Here is a 16,242-nt window from a genome sequence, read left to right as displayed (position 1 = left end):
AAGATATCAGGCACTAATCAAAGGCTGTCAGGCCCCAGGTAAAGGTCATCAGGCACTTAATTTATAAAAGACTAAACAAATCCTGAAACAACTGTCAGGATGTTACGGAACTGAGGTCCGGCTGCTTGCCACTTAAAAGGCCATGAAGAGGAGAGGTTGGTGGAGAGTTTGCTTTCTGTTGGATGCTGATGACTGGGTAGGGATAGGGTGCAGAGGGCGGATGCCTGTCCAACAGACAATCAGGCATACGCTTTTACAGGCAGAGGGAGAGGGCTACATGCAGAAACTGCACAGTCAGCTCTCAGAGTCATCTTGAAATTGGTCATTGGTGGTCTTACCAGCATTAACTGGATTGTTTTATGTACAGTTTATCTTTTGTAGTCAAAGAGATAGTTTTTCCAGTAATCATGTGTGGATGTGAGAGTTGTACCATGGAGAAAGCTTGAGTGCCAAAGAATTGATGCTTTTGAAATGTGGTGCTGGAGAAGACTCTTGAGAGTCCCTTAGACTGCAGGGAGATCAAACCAGTCAATCTTAAAGGAAATCAACACTGGAGATTCATTGAAAGGACTGATGCAGAGGTTGAAGCTTCGATACTTGGGTCATCTGGTGCCAAAAGCTGTTCAGTTCAGTTCAGTAGCTCAGTCATGTCCAACTCTTTGTGACCCCCTGGACTGCAGCATGCCAGGCTTCCCTGTCCATCACCAACTCTCATAGCTTACTCAAACTCAAGTCCATTGAGTTGGTGATGCCATCCAACCATCTCATCCTCTGTCATCCCCTTCTTTCCTGCCTTCAATCTTTCCCAGCATCAGGGTCTTTTCAAATGAGTCGGTTCTCCACATCAGATGGCCAAAGTATTGGAGTTTCAGCTTCAGCATCAGTCCTTCCAATGAATATTCAGGACTGATCTCCTTTAGGATGGACTGGTTGGATCTCCTTTCAGTCCAAGGGACTCTCAAGAGTCTTCTCCAACACCACGGTTCAAAAGCATCAGTTCTTCAGCGCTCAGCTCTCTTTATGGTCCAACTCTCACATCCATACATGACCACTGGAAAAACTATAGTTTTGACTAGATGCACCTTTTTTGGCAAAGTAATGTCTCTGCTTTTTAATATGCTATCTAGGTTGGTCATAATTTTTCTTCCAAGGAGCAAGCCTTTTTTAATTTCATGGCTGCAGTCACCATCTGCAGTGATTTTGGAGCCCCTCAAAATAAAGTCTGTCACTGTTTCCATTGTTTTCCCATCTATTTGCCACTAAGTTATGGGACCAGATGTCATGATCTTTGTTTTCTGAATTGTGACTTTTAAGCCAAGATTTTCACTCTCCTCTTTCACTTTCATCAAGAGGCTCTTTAGTTCTTCTTCACCTTCTGCCATAGGGGTGGTGTCATCTGAATATCTGAGGTTATTGATATTTCTCCTGGAAACCTTGATTCCAGTTTGTGCTTCATCCAGCCCAGTGTTTCTCATGATGTACTCTGCATATAAGTTAAAGAAGCAGGATGACAATATACAGCCTTGATGTACTCCTTTCCCAATTTGGAACCAGCCTTTTGTTCTATGTCCAGTTCTAACTGTTGCTTCTTGACCTGCATACAGATTTCTCAGGAGGCAGGTCACATGGTCTGGTATTCCCATCTCTTGAAGAATTTTCCACAGTTTGTTGTGATCCACACAGTCAAAGGCTTTGGCATAGTCAATAAAGCAGAAATAGATGTTTTTATGGAACTCTCTTGCTTTTTCAATGATCCAGCAGACGTTGGCAATTTGATCTCTGGTTCCTCTGCCTTTTCTAAATCCAACTTGAATATCTGGATGTTCATGGTTCACATACTGTTTAAGCCTGGCTTGGAGAATTTTGAGTATTACTTTGCTAGCATGTGAGATGAGTGCAATTGTGCGGTAGTTTGAGCATTCTTTGGCATTGCCTTTCTTTAGGATTGGAATGAAAACTGACCTTTTCCAGTCCTGTGGTCACTGCTGAGTTTTCCAAATTTGATGGCATCTTGAGTGCAGCACTTTCACAGCATCATCTTTTAGGATTTGAAATAGCTCAAGAATTCCATCACCTCCACCAGGTTTGTTCATAGTTATGCTTCCTAAGGCCTACTTGACTTCACATTCCAGGATGTGTGGCTCTAGGTGAGTGATCACACCAGTGATTACCTGGGTCATGAAGATCTTTTTTGTATAGACTTTCTGTGTATTCTTGCCATCTTCAGTGTTGAATATTCATTGGAAGGACTGATGTTGAAGCTGAAGGTCCAATACTTTGGCCACCTGATGCAAAGAGCTGACTCATTGGAAAGACCTTGATGCTGGGAAAGATTGAAGGCAGGAGGAGAAGGGGACGACAGAGGATGAGATGGTTGGATGGCATCACTGACTCAATGGACATGAGTTTGAGTAAACTCTGGGAGTAGGTGATGGACAGGGAGGCCTGGCGTCCTGTAGTCCATGTGGTTGGAAAGAGTCAGACATGACTGAGCGAGTGCACTGAACCTATCTATACTGACTCATAACCATTTCAGGCACATTCATCTTGAAGATACTAGACCTTGAAGAGCTAGACCAGTGTGAAGTATTGACCACCAAATTTGTCCCCACCAAATTCCTACATTGAATCCTGACCTTCGTTAAGACCTCAGGATGTCTTTGGGAACACAGTCTTTATGGAGGTGATGAGTTAAGATAAGGCTATTAGGGTGGGCCTAATGCAGGATGACTGGTGTCTTTAGAAGAAGCAGAAGTTTCGACAAAGACACACATCTTCATAGGGAGAATTCCACATGAAAGTGAAGGCCGAGATTGAGGTGGGGATGCTTCTATACACCAAGAAAGCCTAAAGATGGCCAGGATCCCCAGATATTGGGGAGAGTGAGGAACAGACCCTCCCCCACAGACCTCAGAAAGAAACCAACCTCACTGGCACCTTGATCTTAGAGTTCAGGTCTCCAAAATGAGAGCCCAGAAATTTCTATTGCTTAAGCTACTCAGGTACTTGTGGTACCTGTTACAAATTCCTAGGAAATAAAAAAACTTCCAGGGATCTCTGTGGGTCCTTGCCGTCTGGGGTTTGAAGACAAAGAATGCCCCCTTCAGTCTCAGTAAACAGAGGATGGCGTGGCCATCAAGCCAACAGCCGCCCCTGACAGTGCCCCCGAGGGGGTTTGGGTTGGAGGGAAACAGGATACCGGCCCCAGGTAGGTCAGGTGTCTATCACAGGAATGATCGCATCAAGCCCAGATTCTTGCCTCTTTTAATACACAGAAAAGTGACAAATTCGTTAACTTGAGATATCTGGTTTTCCTCTAGTTGGCAGATATCTTTTGATGTTAACTACCTGGGCTTTTTTGGGTTGTTGTATGTTTGCCTTTTTTGCAAAAATTCCTATATATCCTGGTTCCTCCCTGTCCCTGAGGACAGTCTTCAGACCTACCTGAGAGACTGTACCCAGGCTGAAGTCCTCAGTAAAGCCCCCAATAAAGCATAATTCTGAGTGTTTAGGCTCTGCATTTTTTTTCCCATCTATATTTTTGCTCTTACGGCCATTGGTTTTAGGCCTAAATGAAGTTCAGAGGTGATGGGCTAGACCTTCGCCTTTTACTAAGCACTTCAACTTGGGAATACTGTTGTTTCTATGGCAGGCAAACTGCCCCACCCCCGTGTATCCTGGGGGCCCCTGGTATCATGTCCAGGTCCCCGCCAGGTCCCCGCACTCGAGGACTCTGGTGATGTCACAGACTGCCTCTCCTTTTCCATCTTTCAGGATTTTCCCTATGAATTCAAAATTCATTGTCTGGTTTCTTGCTCAGCCTCCTTCATCCAAGGACTAATTTTAGCACTTGGAGTGCATTAGTGAAAAACAAAAACACTCTCACGGGGCTTACATTTTGGTGGAGAGAGACAGACAATGAAACAAAAGGCACAATAGGTGAGCGATACGCAGCTGACCCTTGAGGGACACAAGGGTTAGTGGCGCCGACCCTCTAACAGTCACAGATGTGCAGCCAGCTTGATAGTCTGCTCACGGTGTCATCCATTCCCCATATATGTCAGTTCAACTAACCTTGGATTATGTGTTACTGGAGTGCCTATTTATTGAAAAAAAATCCTAGTATAAATGGAATCCAAATCCTTGTTGTTCAAGAGTCAACTGTGATTTTGAGAATGAGCTTATGGTTGCCAGGGGATGGATGAGGGGCAGGGATAGTTAGGGAGTTTGGGGTGGACAGGTACACACTGCTATATTTAAAGTGGGTAATCAACAGGGACCTCCTCTGTAGCACATGAAACTCAGCTCACTGTTGTGTGGCATGCTGGATGCAGGGGTAGTTTTGGGGGAGAATGGATACATGTATATGTAGGGCTGCTCACCTGAAACTCTCACAACAGTATTTATTGATCACCAAGAGAAAATAAAAAGTTAAAAAAAGAGTCAACTGTGGAATATTAGGTGGTGATGAAGCAAGAGGGAATGAGGCAGCAGTGATGGGTGGGGGTGGCGGGAGTGTCACGGGGAAGAAGGCTGCTGCTTTGCACGGGATGGACTTGCTCACGCGGGACAGTCAGTGCTCAGAAAAGTTTTCTGAAGCTGTTGATAATTAGACGTGTCAGCCTATTGTCAGCGGTTGCTTCCAATATCAGGATCATGGTTGAACTTTTTCTATACTCTCTGTTTTCTAATTTTTTCTTTACTCTGCTTTTTAAAGAAACTAATTTGAAAATACATTTACAAAAGGAAGTGTCAGTCACTCAATCATGTCCAACTCTTTGCAACCCATGAACTCCAGCCCGTCAGGCTCCTCTATCCATGGAATTCTCTAGGTAAGAATACTGGAGTGGGTAGCCTTTCCCTTCTACAGGGTATCTTCCCAATCCAGGGATCAAACCCAGGTCTCTTGCACTGAAGGTAGATTCTTTACTATCTGAGGGACCAGGGAAGCCCCAAAGTGAAAGTATTAGTCGCTCAGTTGTGTGTGACTTTTTGCGACCCCATGGACTGTATCCCATCAGGCTCCTCTGTCCATGGGATTCTCCAGGCAAGAATACTGGAGTGGGTAGTCATTTCCTTCTCCAGGGGATCTTCCCAACCCAGGGATTGAACTCGGTTCTTCTGCATTTCAGAAAGATTCTTTACAGTCTGAAGCACCAGGGAAGCCTACGAAAAGAAAGTTATGTAATAAATGAATAAACAGAAACCTCAATCAAATACTATCAGGGGACCAAAACGGGGCATTATCACATCCTGTAAGGATAGAAGACCCCCAGTGGGAAGAAGGGAAGGCTCCTCATCCTTCCTGGTAAGGACTCAGCCCATGAAAAGCCATGGACTCTTTGTTTCCTAGAGCGCTTCCCCACTGTACAGAGCCAGCAGCTCTGATGATGATTATTAAAGACTTCTGGTCCAGGTGGGAATATCCGAGAGGTACCCTAGATTAGAAAAGTGGAAGTAGCTGTGAGGGCAGGACCGGCTGCCGAATCTGTGGGTCCCCGTGCAGAATAAAATGCTGGATTCCACATCATCAACAATTTGCAACGGTTGGACAGAGCCGTAGAATAGGTGCAGGGCCCACTGGGTCTGCCGGGGTCACAAGCCCAGGAAGCCAGCCCTGGGCGAGGGGACAAGTGCCCTGAGAGTCCCACTGGTGGCCAGTGTTACACTGACCCACCTCTGGGCGGCAACATAGGAGAAGAACATATCTCCCAGGAGGCTTGGACTATAGGCCCCAGACACCAGGAACAACACTTCCGGTTTTGCCCAATAGGCCAGCAGGAGCTGCCCTTACCCAGTGTAGGAGAGGGGAAGGCTGGGTTTTGCTTGTGATAATGACAGAGGCAGGCATGTCAGGCCCAGTGCTTTATCCGTTATCCCTTTTACTTCTCCAGCAAGCCTGTGCACTGGGTACCAAAGTGATCGCTACTTAGATGAGGTTGCTAAGGCTCAGGGAAGTGGCGGTGGCGGGGATTTGACTCGGGCAGTCTGACACTGAAGCTTGTGTTTTCAAGTCCTTACACTTGTACTACCGTACTACTGCTAGTATGTTCTCACACTAGAAGGGCCTGGGGTAGTGTGTGAACGCCTACACCCAGGTGTGCATGAGTACATATACAAACACACACATGTGCATATAGTTTGCCAAGTGAATTGCTTTATTCAGAAGAGCCAGCCAGGGGTGTAGCTGCTGCAGTTAAACACGACTTTGGACTTGAAGAAGAGTGGAAAATGAGGGAAAATCCTGCTGTCCAAAGAAGCAGAGGAAAGGGGCCGGTATATACACCCAGACCTTGAGCTTCTCATTCTGGATGGAAGCTTTCTGTCTGGGGAGAGGAGGACTCCTGGCTGGACTCTAGGATGGGAGAGGGGTCTTCCTTCCTGTGCCAGGGAACATGGCTAGGGTAGGGAGTCGGGTGCTAGGGAAGGAAAGAGCATCTGGTGGTAAGGCTCCCAGGATGAGGGGCCCTCAGCACGTGGGGGCAGCCCCTCGGCACCGAAACCTGTTGTAGAAGCGGAGCTTCTTATTGTAGGTCTTCAGGTTTCTTGCGAAGCAATTGGCAGCTATCTTATCACATTGACACACTTGACTCTTGCAATCATCCGTATCCTCTGAAATCACAATAAATAAACAGAATGGATGTTCGTTAATAGTCCATGGATTTTTATGGGAATTCTTGGGGGAAAGACAGCTCCTGTTCTCCCAGGGTTTCTAGTCTGGAACAAGCACTGATGTCCAGGTATTTCTGACTGATGGGGAGACAGAACTCCTGCCCTCAGGAAGCCCACACCCCGTCTCGTGGGGACACCAGAAGTCATGCACTGGGATGTTGTGAAAAGCCTTGCTGTTAGACACTGTCTTTCTTCTCCCCAGCAGATGTGTTCAGGTGCATAGCCTCTGGCCCCTGGGGTCTGGGGATGGGTCTTGATGGGTGAAAGCCAGTCATGGTCATCCCTGTTTCCTCTGTAGTGATGAGTGTCCGGGGAGCATGTGCTCTTGCCCTGACCAATGAGCCACAAGGGAAACTATGCTGGACACTTCCAGAAAGGATGAATTTCCTCTCTCAAAAAGAAAGATTTGCAAAAGGAAAGCCATGACTCCTGGAGCCCTAGACTGTGCCTTGGAATCACACTGCTAAAGTGGCAGAGCAGAAGGTTGGGAAAGGACTGGATCCCTGGCAACACAGCTGAGAAGCTGCCCTCGCCCTGGCACTGCCCTCTCCCAGACTCTGGTACAGGAGAGTCAGACTTCCTCACTCTCTGAGCCTCTGTTAGGTGGGCATCTTGTTGCTTGACACCCAGAGCCTGCTAAAGCCACAGAGCCCTGTGGAAGTTCATGATGGGAAGACATGATTTCTGATCTTAGAGACCTCAGGCTGTTGAGGAATAGTCTGTGGTTTTTCAAAATCTCACTCATGGGTCAGTAGGTCTGGGGCACTAGGCAATTCCTTCCAGCCACCACCCATCTATCTCCTCCCCTCCACAGCCAAACTTGCTCCAGAACTTTGTCTACACTCACAACCTCTCTTCATTTCCCACCCACCTTCCAACCCGCTCTAATCTGGCTTTGCCCTCACAGATCCATGGGAACAACTCCCACTGAGGTCCTCAGTGGTCTTTCTGCCTCTAAACGCAAGGAGCCTGGTCAGCCCTCATCCTAGAGGACCCCTCTGTTAAACCAGCTGCTGTTAATCCTCTCTTCCTGGCCCACTCATCGGCCTTCTTGTCTTCCCCCTTCCTTCTCTGACTGTCCCTTTCTGTCTCCTTTCTCGGCCTTTAAACACCATATGAGTGGGTACCTCCAACTCTCCTCTCTCTGCAGCCGCCTCCTGCATCTGTGTCCAGACCATCCCTTGAGCTGCGAGTTTTTTCACAAGCAGCCTGCTGCCCATCTCCCTGGATGTTCTGGAAGCTTCCAAACTCAACATGCTCCCCGTGGAACTGCTCCTGCCCTCTCCTACCAGGCCCTCCTTAGCTATACCACCAATGCAGTACTACAGCCAATCAACAACTCCCAGTAACCCTGCCCAGTCAACCACCAAGCTCCACTGATTCTATCTCAAAGCTGTTTTGACAGGACTTTCCACCTCTTCCATTCTGACCGCCATTGCTATAGGTCAAGTTCTCCTGTCTCTTTTCTGCACGATGGCAATGGCCTTTTCCTGGCTCCCCCTTCTATGTATCTCCATCCACACTTGGCAAGAGCCTCTGAAGTGCAATTCTGGGTTTTAACTCATTTCCTTAAGGACTGTCAAAAGTTATGACCAACCTAGACAGCATATTGAAAAGCAGAGACATTACTTTGTCAACAAAGGTCCGTCTAGACAAAGCTATGGTTTTTCCAGTAGTCATGTATGGATGTGAGTATTAGACCATAAAGAAAGCTGAGCACTGAAGAATTGATGCTTTTGAATTGCGGTGTTGGAGAAGACCCTTGAGAGTCCGTTGGACTGCAAGGAGATTCAACCAGTCCGTCCTAAAGGCGATCAGTCCTGAATATTCATTGGAAGGACTAATGTTGAAGCTGAAACTCCAATACTTTGGCCACCTGATATGAAACACTGACTCATTTGAAAAGACCCTGATGCTGGGAAAGATTGAGGGCAGGAGGAGAAGGGGACAACAGAGGATGAGATGGTTGAATGGCATCACCGACTCAATGGATATGGGTTTGGGTGGACTTCGGGAGTTGGTGATGGACACAGAGGCCTGTCGTGGTTCATGGGGTCGCAGAGAGTTGGACATGACTGAATAACTGAACTGACTGAACTGAACTGCTTTAGGACAAAAATCTAAGTACAACATGGCCTTGGGAACTTGACCTAGCCCCTTCCTGTCTCTCCAGCATCATCGCTCTTCACTCTGTCTCATCCTCACATTTCCCTTCTACCACCCAGATGGCTGCAGTTCCTTCTGGCCCGTTGGACTCTGCTGTGTCCTCTAGTTGGGATGCTCGCAGCTCTCCTTTCCCCTGACTCCTCTCAGCCTTGAAGACTCAGTTAGTATTCCCCATTTTCAGGGAACTTCCTTGACCACAGGCTGCATTCAGAGCCCCGCCGGCTTTCTTACTTCCTGGCGGAGTCTGCCGTGTTGTGTGTTGGCTTTCTTTACTTCCCCATCCACTGTGAGATTCTTGAGGCCGGGACGCTGTCCCTGTGTATCTACCTTTGGCCTCAGCAGAGTGCCCAGAGGAGAAAATGAGCCAAGGAGGCTGAGCGTTGTCAGCCTGTTTCTTACCACAGATGATTTGGTCCTCTTGGTAAGTAACGTTGTATTTCAGGAACTTGGTGCGACACCCGCGACTCTGCAGGCTTCTGTAGCAACAGTCATGTGCCCTGCAACACCTGTGACAAGACTATGCTCTTGGGGCTGCCTCCGCAGGCTCCAGGGAGCCCAGTGTCCTGTGGTCTCAGGCCTGTGCTCTGGGCAGAGACCCCCGGACATTGGTACAGTCTAGAGCAGAATGTCCAACAGTCTGGCTGCTTTTTCAGCCTGGACTTCCTGGGGTTCTGTGCAAATGGGATAACAGGAGCTTTCCAGCTCCTGGGCCCCCTGGGGCCACAAGTGGGCAGAGGGAGGGCTGGGGTGGCCTCACCAATCTGTTGCATCCTTGGGGGTTCCTCTGCCACGTATTCCACAGTAGCAGCCATAGAGGCTATAACTGGTCGCAGGTTCCTTTCCTGTCGTGAACTTGATCATTTTCCGGAAATTCAGCAAACCTCCATGGACCTGCAGCAGGCCTGGAAGGACAGCAGCTGGTGATGGGGCCTGGGACCCTATGAGCTCCTCCCTTTGCCTCTCCCTGCCACCCCTTGCCCCCACTTCTGAGAGAGGGCCAGATGCGGTGGGAAGGGAAGCTGGGGGAGGAGGGTGCCTCCCTCCCGGGGCTGTGCCCCTCATGGCCAGAGGTCAGGTTCAACTCTTACCGATGGCCATGATCACTGCCAGCAGCAGGAGGGTCTTCATGCTGAGGGTTCTGTGGGGAGAGATACAGACAGACCAGCCTAGATCCTCTAACAGGCGGTCCAGCCTCTGCCCCGGCCCCTGCTGTCCTGCTCACATTCAACGATCTTGATGAAGAGAGTCTTTAAAGGAGATCACAGACACGCTCTTCCATCCCAGGTGGGGTCCAGAGTGACTGCCTTCATCGGGCACGCAGGACGTGTGCAGGGGGTGCTTCCCAGCTTTGTTACATGACTCACTGGGCGAGACCACCTCTCCCCCCCATGGTACACTGCTGAGACCTCCATGCTCCTCACCCTCCTGAGAGTCCCTGGGAGGCTGTGACCAGGCCATCCCACCTAACTGGGAGATCCAGAGGTCATAGCTGCGTGTCCCCCAGCATACGTAGCTTACTCACCCCCACACTGGAGTCAAGGCTTGGGAATTCTGCTCATGGGGTCCGATCCGCAGTGTTTTTCTCCAGAACTAAAGCAGCACCATCTCTTTCACCCTTACACTTGTACACAGAACACACACCTACTCGTGCACATATGCACGTGTACCCACACACACTCTGTGCTCATCTACTGGTGCGGACATCATTTCACACAATATAATCACGTTCCCGCATGACACACCTGTGCACAGATCCCCTCTTGTCATACCAAACCAGGCACGTGCAGGCTTGTGCTCATGGGTGCCTGCATGTGCACACACACATGTACACACACACAGGACACAGCCACTCATCGAGGCGGGCAATCATCAGGGCCTGAGTATTCGTTTCTGGCTATCGACTTCTCAGAGGATCTCAGGTTGACTTCTCACAGTGACTGCCTTGTCTATTCTGAACTGTAGTTAAACAGCTGAGCCCTCTGGGAGTTTGGGGTTTGGTGGGATAGGGGATGGGGTGGGGATACCGCCAGTTACTGGACTAAGAGTTTGGCATGCCTCAGCCCCTAGGCAATCGTCTTTTTTCTTCTTATGAACTGGCAGGACAGAGCTGAGGAGAGAAGAAAGCTATGTGCCATTAGCCGATGCCAAAATTTTAAAATACTTTGTCCTCTTTCCAATGGGTTTCACTCCTAAGTGAATAAATTCCCATAATAGAGTCTGGGTGTGACCTTCCTGAACCCACTTCCAGGAGAGGGCAATGGCCATCTGCTGTTGAACAAGTTTTTTTTTTTTTTTTTTTTAAATATGCTATTTGGGAATAAAAAACAGGGCATTTACTGGTATTCGTTCATTCCATAAACCTGCCATTCACAGGAAGTACATTCTAAGCCTCAGCAAAGTCTCAGGAATCATGGAAGCCTCTCAGGAGGTGGTGAGAACTTGTCCAGCAGGAAGAGGACCGCAGGGGGCAGATGGTCCCTTTTGTGGATTCAGGGCAGCGTTTCTAGCTTCTCTTCTTGCTCCTCTTTCTTCTCCTCTCCTCCCCACCCCTGTCGGGAAGAAGCCAGAGGCTGTCCTGGCATTTGCCTCCCAAACTGCTGCCGGCTCATCCCCAGGGCTTCCTGTTTGGAGACTGGGCTGACTGCTGTCTCTTCCTCAGCCTCAGGGACACAGTGATTCTAGCGTTCATTTCGAAAACAGATGCCATTTTCCTGCCCTCTAACACTGCTAAGAATTTGGCTCCCATAACCTTCAGTTAACACTCCAATACACCTCCCCCAGTGCCAGTGTGCCAAAGCTATGGTGCCCATCCCCATTCAGCCTGCTCCCCCCACATTGTCTGGGTCCCCGTCCAGGTTAGACCCAGGAGACTGAATCTGGCCAGAACACATGTGGGCATCAATGCTGATGCCCACTGCCAGGCTGCAATGAGGTGGAAACCACATGTGTCGCCTCAGTCTTTCTCCTCCCCTCCTGGCGGAACCAGAGACGGAGGCAGCTGGGGTCCCTCAGTCATGGGAGGACGCCTGTGGGAGAGAGTTCTGCACAGCCTCAGTGGTCTCTGCCTGGGCGAGAAATACAAGTTGGCTGTGTTAAGCCCCTGATCGTTGCCATCAGTGACCAGTACAACTCTTGCATGGTGATCCTAACCTCTCAGTAACCAGTGTGGAGGCCGGACCAGACAGTAGGGTTGTTACTACTGCAAGACGCCCTTCAGCAGTAATCAGCAGAAAATTTTGAAAGAATAAAGGTCTGTTACTTACAGGACGTGGAAGGTACACGGCGCACCTGGGACCCCACAGCAGGTCAGGGGCAGACAGAAAGCCGGAGATCTCGGGTCTGGGGTTCCGCTTTTATTGGGGTCGAAGGCGGGGCCTAGGGTTTTGTGTGCTCACCCTTTACTGGTGAATCTAAACCACGTGCGTGTCAGTGTAAAGCATGGGAAGAGGAACAGCAGGTGGCCCAAAAGAACCGAATTACCCCAAATCTCCAATACAAAGGCGCCTTAGTGAGGGGAGGCATATGGCCCTGGCAAGGTCGCTATAGACATGTGGCTGACAAGGTGTTTATTCTAGATACCATCACTGAAGTGGATGCCGGGCAATCAGAGGACATCAGGCACTTATCAAAGCTTGTCAGGCACTAATTGAGGGTTATCAGGAATTTACTTTACAAAAACCCAAACAAACCCCCCAAACGACTGTTAGGATGTTATGGAACCCAGGTCCCGGGTGCTCATGGCTCAGAAGTGGACAAAGAGGCCAGTTGGGAGAAAGGAAAGCTTGCTTTATTTTGGGTGCTGACATCCTGGTGGTGGGTTGTGCAGAGGGCCTGTCCAAAATGCCCGCTGTCCCCACTGGACAGTCAGGTGGCGCAGAGGGTGGGTGCCTGTCCAAACGCCCGCTGTCCCCACTGGACAGTCAGGTGGCAGGACATCCTTAGACAAGGGAACCCAGTGCTGGTGGTCTAGTCACTAAGTCGTGTCTGACTCTTGTGACCCCAACGATTGTAGCCTGCCCGGCTCCTCTGTCCAAAGGGATTTCCCAGGCAAGAATACTGAAGCGGGCTGCCACTTCTTTCTCCAGAGGGTCTGCCCGACCCAGAGACTGAACCTGGGTCTGCTGCATTGTAGGCTCGTTTCTTTACGGACTGATCCCCAGTGAAGCCCATTAGGCAGAGGGAAGGGGCTACATGCAGAATCAGTACAGTCAGCTCTGACGCTCATCTTGAAACTGGTCATCGGTGATCTAACCAGTGTCATCTCGATTCTTTTAGGTGCAAGAAATCTTTAGTCCAGGCTTGGTTGGTTTCCATTTCCGTGAGGGCAGTTCTCAGAATTGTGGCAGCTGATATCACAGCTAGAGTCTGATCGCCATGTAGCTAACTTCTTCCACCTGGTAGGGATTTCAGTACCTGTACCTTGGGGCACAGGAGATGACTCAGAATCTCATCTACAGCCTTGAGGAGGAACTGAAAGTCCTTGGCGTGCTTACTGACTACATTATTATTATTTGGTCTCCTTTGACTGTTCTCCTTTGGTTCTTCATGTGCTCACTTCTCTGATTAAACTTATTTCTCTGGCTAAGATTTTTCCATAGACATAAGGCAGGCAGAGGATATAGTGGGGCGAAGACCAGAAGGTCCCCTTTGGGTTCAAGGCTTTACACTACAGTAACCTAGCTATTGGAGAAGGCAATGGCCCCCCACTCCAGTATTCTTGCCTGGAAAATCCCAGGGACGACGGAGCCTGGTAGGCTGCAGTCCATGGGGTCGCACAGAGTCAGACACGACTGAGGGACTTCACTTTTCTCTTTTCATGCACTGGAGAAGGAAATGGCAACCCACTCCAGTATTCTTGCCTGGAGAATCCCAGGGACGACGGAGCCTGGTGGGCTGCCGTCTATGGGGTCCAACAGAGTTGGACATGACTGAAGCGACTTAGCATAGCATAGCAGCCTAGCTATACAGACTCACAGCCGTCCCAGGCAGCATTCATCTTGAAGATACAGTTTCCTTGAAGAGCTAGACCTGTGTTAAGGGTTGACTCGTGTTCCCACCAAATTCCTACATTGAAGTCCTGACGTCCAGTAAGACCTCAGGATGCGACTGTATTTGGAAAGAGGGTCTTTGTGGAGGTGATGAGTTAGGATAAGGTCAGGGAATGGCAACCCACTCCAGTATTCTTGCCTGGAGAATCCCATGGAAAGAGGAGCCTGGTGGGCCACAGTCCATGGGATCACAAAGAGTCTAACACTATTAGGATGAGCCTAATGCAGATGACTTAGAAGAAGCGGAAGTTTGGACACAGACACACATCTTCACTGGGAGAATTCCGCATGAAGGTGAAGGCTGAGAGGAGGTGGGGATGCTTCTACACGCCAAGCAATCCTGAAGATGGCCAGGTCACCACCAGAGCCTGGGGAGAGGAAGGAACAGAGCCTCCCCCATAGACGTCAGAAGGAGCCAACCTCACTGGCTCCTTGATCTTAGACTTCTGGGCTCCAGAACTGAGAGAGCAGATATTTCTATTGTTTACGCTACTCAGTGGGAGGTGTGTGTGTTGTCACTTCAGTCGTGTCCAACTCTTTGGGAGCCCGTGGACTGCAGCCCGCCAGGCTCCTCTGTCCTTGGGATTCTCCAGGCAAGAATACTGGAGCGGGTTGCCATTCCCTCCTCCAGAGGATCTTCCTGAGCTGGGAACTGAACCCATGTGTCTTATGTCTCCTGCACGGGCAGGTGGGTTCTTTACCCCTGGCACCAGTTTGTGGTACGTGGACCACTACCCTAGCAAATGATAAAGCCTCTGAGGATCTCTGTAGGCCTGTGAAACCTGGGATGTTGGGCAAGGAATGCCCCTGCCATCTCAGTTAAATAGGGAGTGTACCCATCAAGGCAGCAGCCGCCACTGACAGGGCTTCCTGGGGGGACTCAGGAGGGAGCAGGATACTGGCCCCCATAGCAAGGTGCACATCACAGGGGCGACTTCCTGAAACCCAGACTCTCGCCTCTTCCCATATACAGAAAAGCACTAAATTCGTTAACTTGTGATGTCTGGTATTTCTTTAGTTGGGAGAATCTTTTTGAAGATTGACTACCAAGTTTTCTTTGCTGTTGTTTATTTATTTATTTTTGAAAAACCTCCTATATATCCTGGCTCCTCCCTTACCCCTGAGGACAGTCCTCAGCTACTGAGAGACTGTATCTGGGCTGAAGTCCTCAGTTAAGCTCCAAATAAAGTATAATTCTCAACGTTTAGTTTCTACATTTTTTTCCCATCAGCAGGTGTTTGCTCTCATGGCCATTTGTTTCAGGCGTAAATGAAGTTCAGAGGTGATGGGCCAGACCTTGGCCTTTTGATAAGCGCCTCAGCTTCACAACACTGTTGCTTCTATGGAAGGCAGACTGCCCCACCCCATACATCCTGGTGGCCTCTGGTATCATGTCCAGGTCCCCGCACTCAAGGACTCTGGTGATGTCACACATGCCTCTCCTTTTCCCCATCTTTTCAGGGTTTTCTCCTGAGAATTCAAAGTCCATGGTTTAGCATCTTGTTCAGCCACCTTCATACAAGAGCTAATTTAAACACTGGGAGTACATGAGTGAAAAAATAAAAATACTCTCATGAGGCTTACTTTTTAGTGTCGAGAGGCAGACAATGAAACAAAAGCCATAATAGGTGAATGAGATACAGTTGATCCTGAAAGACACAGGGGTTAGGGTCACTGAGCTTCTGCACAGTCAGAGATCTGTGCATAGCTTTACAGTGGGCTCTTGGTACCCATGATTCCCCATATATATGGGTTCAACGAGGCACGGATTCTGCATTACTGTAGAGTCTGTTCATTGAAAAAATCCTAGTATACATAGACCTGCACAATTCAAATCCTGTCGTTCAAGAATACCTGTGACTTCGAGAATGTGCTCATGGTCGCTGGGAGGAAGGATGGGGGAAGGGATAGTTGGGAGTCTGGGATGGACACGTACACACTGCTGTATTTAAGATGGATAACCAACGAGGACCTGCTGTATAGCACATGGAACTCAGCTTAAAGTTATGAGGCTGGACGGGAAGGGAGCTGGGGGAGACCGGGTGTGTGTGTATGTATGGCTGAGACCTTTCGCTGCTCACCTGAAACTGCCACAATATTGTTTGTTAGTCGGCTGTACCCCATAGGAAATAAAAGATGAAAAAAAATAGAGTCAACTGTGGAATATTAGGTGAAGCAAGAGGGCAAGGGGCAGCAGGGATGGAGAGGTGTGGCGAGGGCGTCACGGGGGAAGATGGCTGCTCCTTTACAGAGGATGGATGTGCTCACGTGTGACAGTCACCGCTCAGAAAAGGGTTCTTCAACTTTTAATCATCCGAAGAGTCAAGAGTCAGCGGATGTTTCCAATATCAGGATT

General features: G+C 49.1%; 1 protein-coding gene across 1 annotated transcript; it reads right to left on the bottom strand.

Moving 5' to 3' along the window:
* Positions 1-6,469: 6,469 nt before the first annotated feature.
* PLA2G2A (phospholipase A2 group IIA) lies at positions 6,470-9,966 on the bottom strand. The gene is made up of 4 exons (XM_055574875.1): positions 9,927-9,966; positions 9,596-9,740; positions 9,238-9,344; positions 6,470-6,612 (listed from the first exon to the last, which is right to left on the bottom strand). The coding sequence occupies exons 1-4, from the start codon at positions 9,964-9,966 to the stop codon at positions 6,470-6,472; spliced, it is 435 nt and encodes a 144-aa protein (XP_055430850.1).
* Positions 9,967-16,242: the final 6,276 nt, after the last annotated feature.

The sequence above is a fragment of the Bubalus kerabau genome, chromosome 3 (assembly GCF_029407905.1).
Source record: "Bubalus kerabau isolate K-KA32 ecotype Philippines breed swamp buffalo chromosome 3, PCC_UOA_SB_1v2, whole genome shotgun sequence".
In the NCBI taxonomy this organism is placed as follows: domain Eukaryota; kingdom Metazoa; phylum Chordata; class Mammalia; order Artiodactyla; family Bovidae; genus Bubalus; species Bubalus kerabau.
The sequence above is the reverse complement of the archived record's forward strand: the minus strand, read 5'-3'. Positions and strand labels throughout refer to the sequence as shown.

Coding starts and splice junctions, on each gene's coding strand:
- PLA2G2A (XM_055574875.1), bottom strand. CDS start 9,966: ATGAAGACCCTCCTGCTGCTGGCAGTGATCATGGCCATCG. Junction 9,741..9,926: donor GGCAGTGATCATGGCCATCG/GTAAGAGTTGAA, acceptor CTGTCCTTCCAG/GCCTGCTGCAGGTCCATGGA. Junction 9,345..9,595: donor CCCAAGGATGCAACAGATTG/GTGAGGCCACCC, acceptor GTCTTGTCACAG/GTGTTGCAGGGCACATGACT.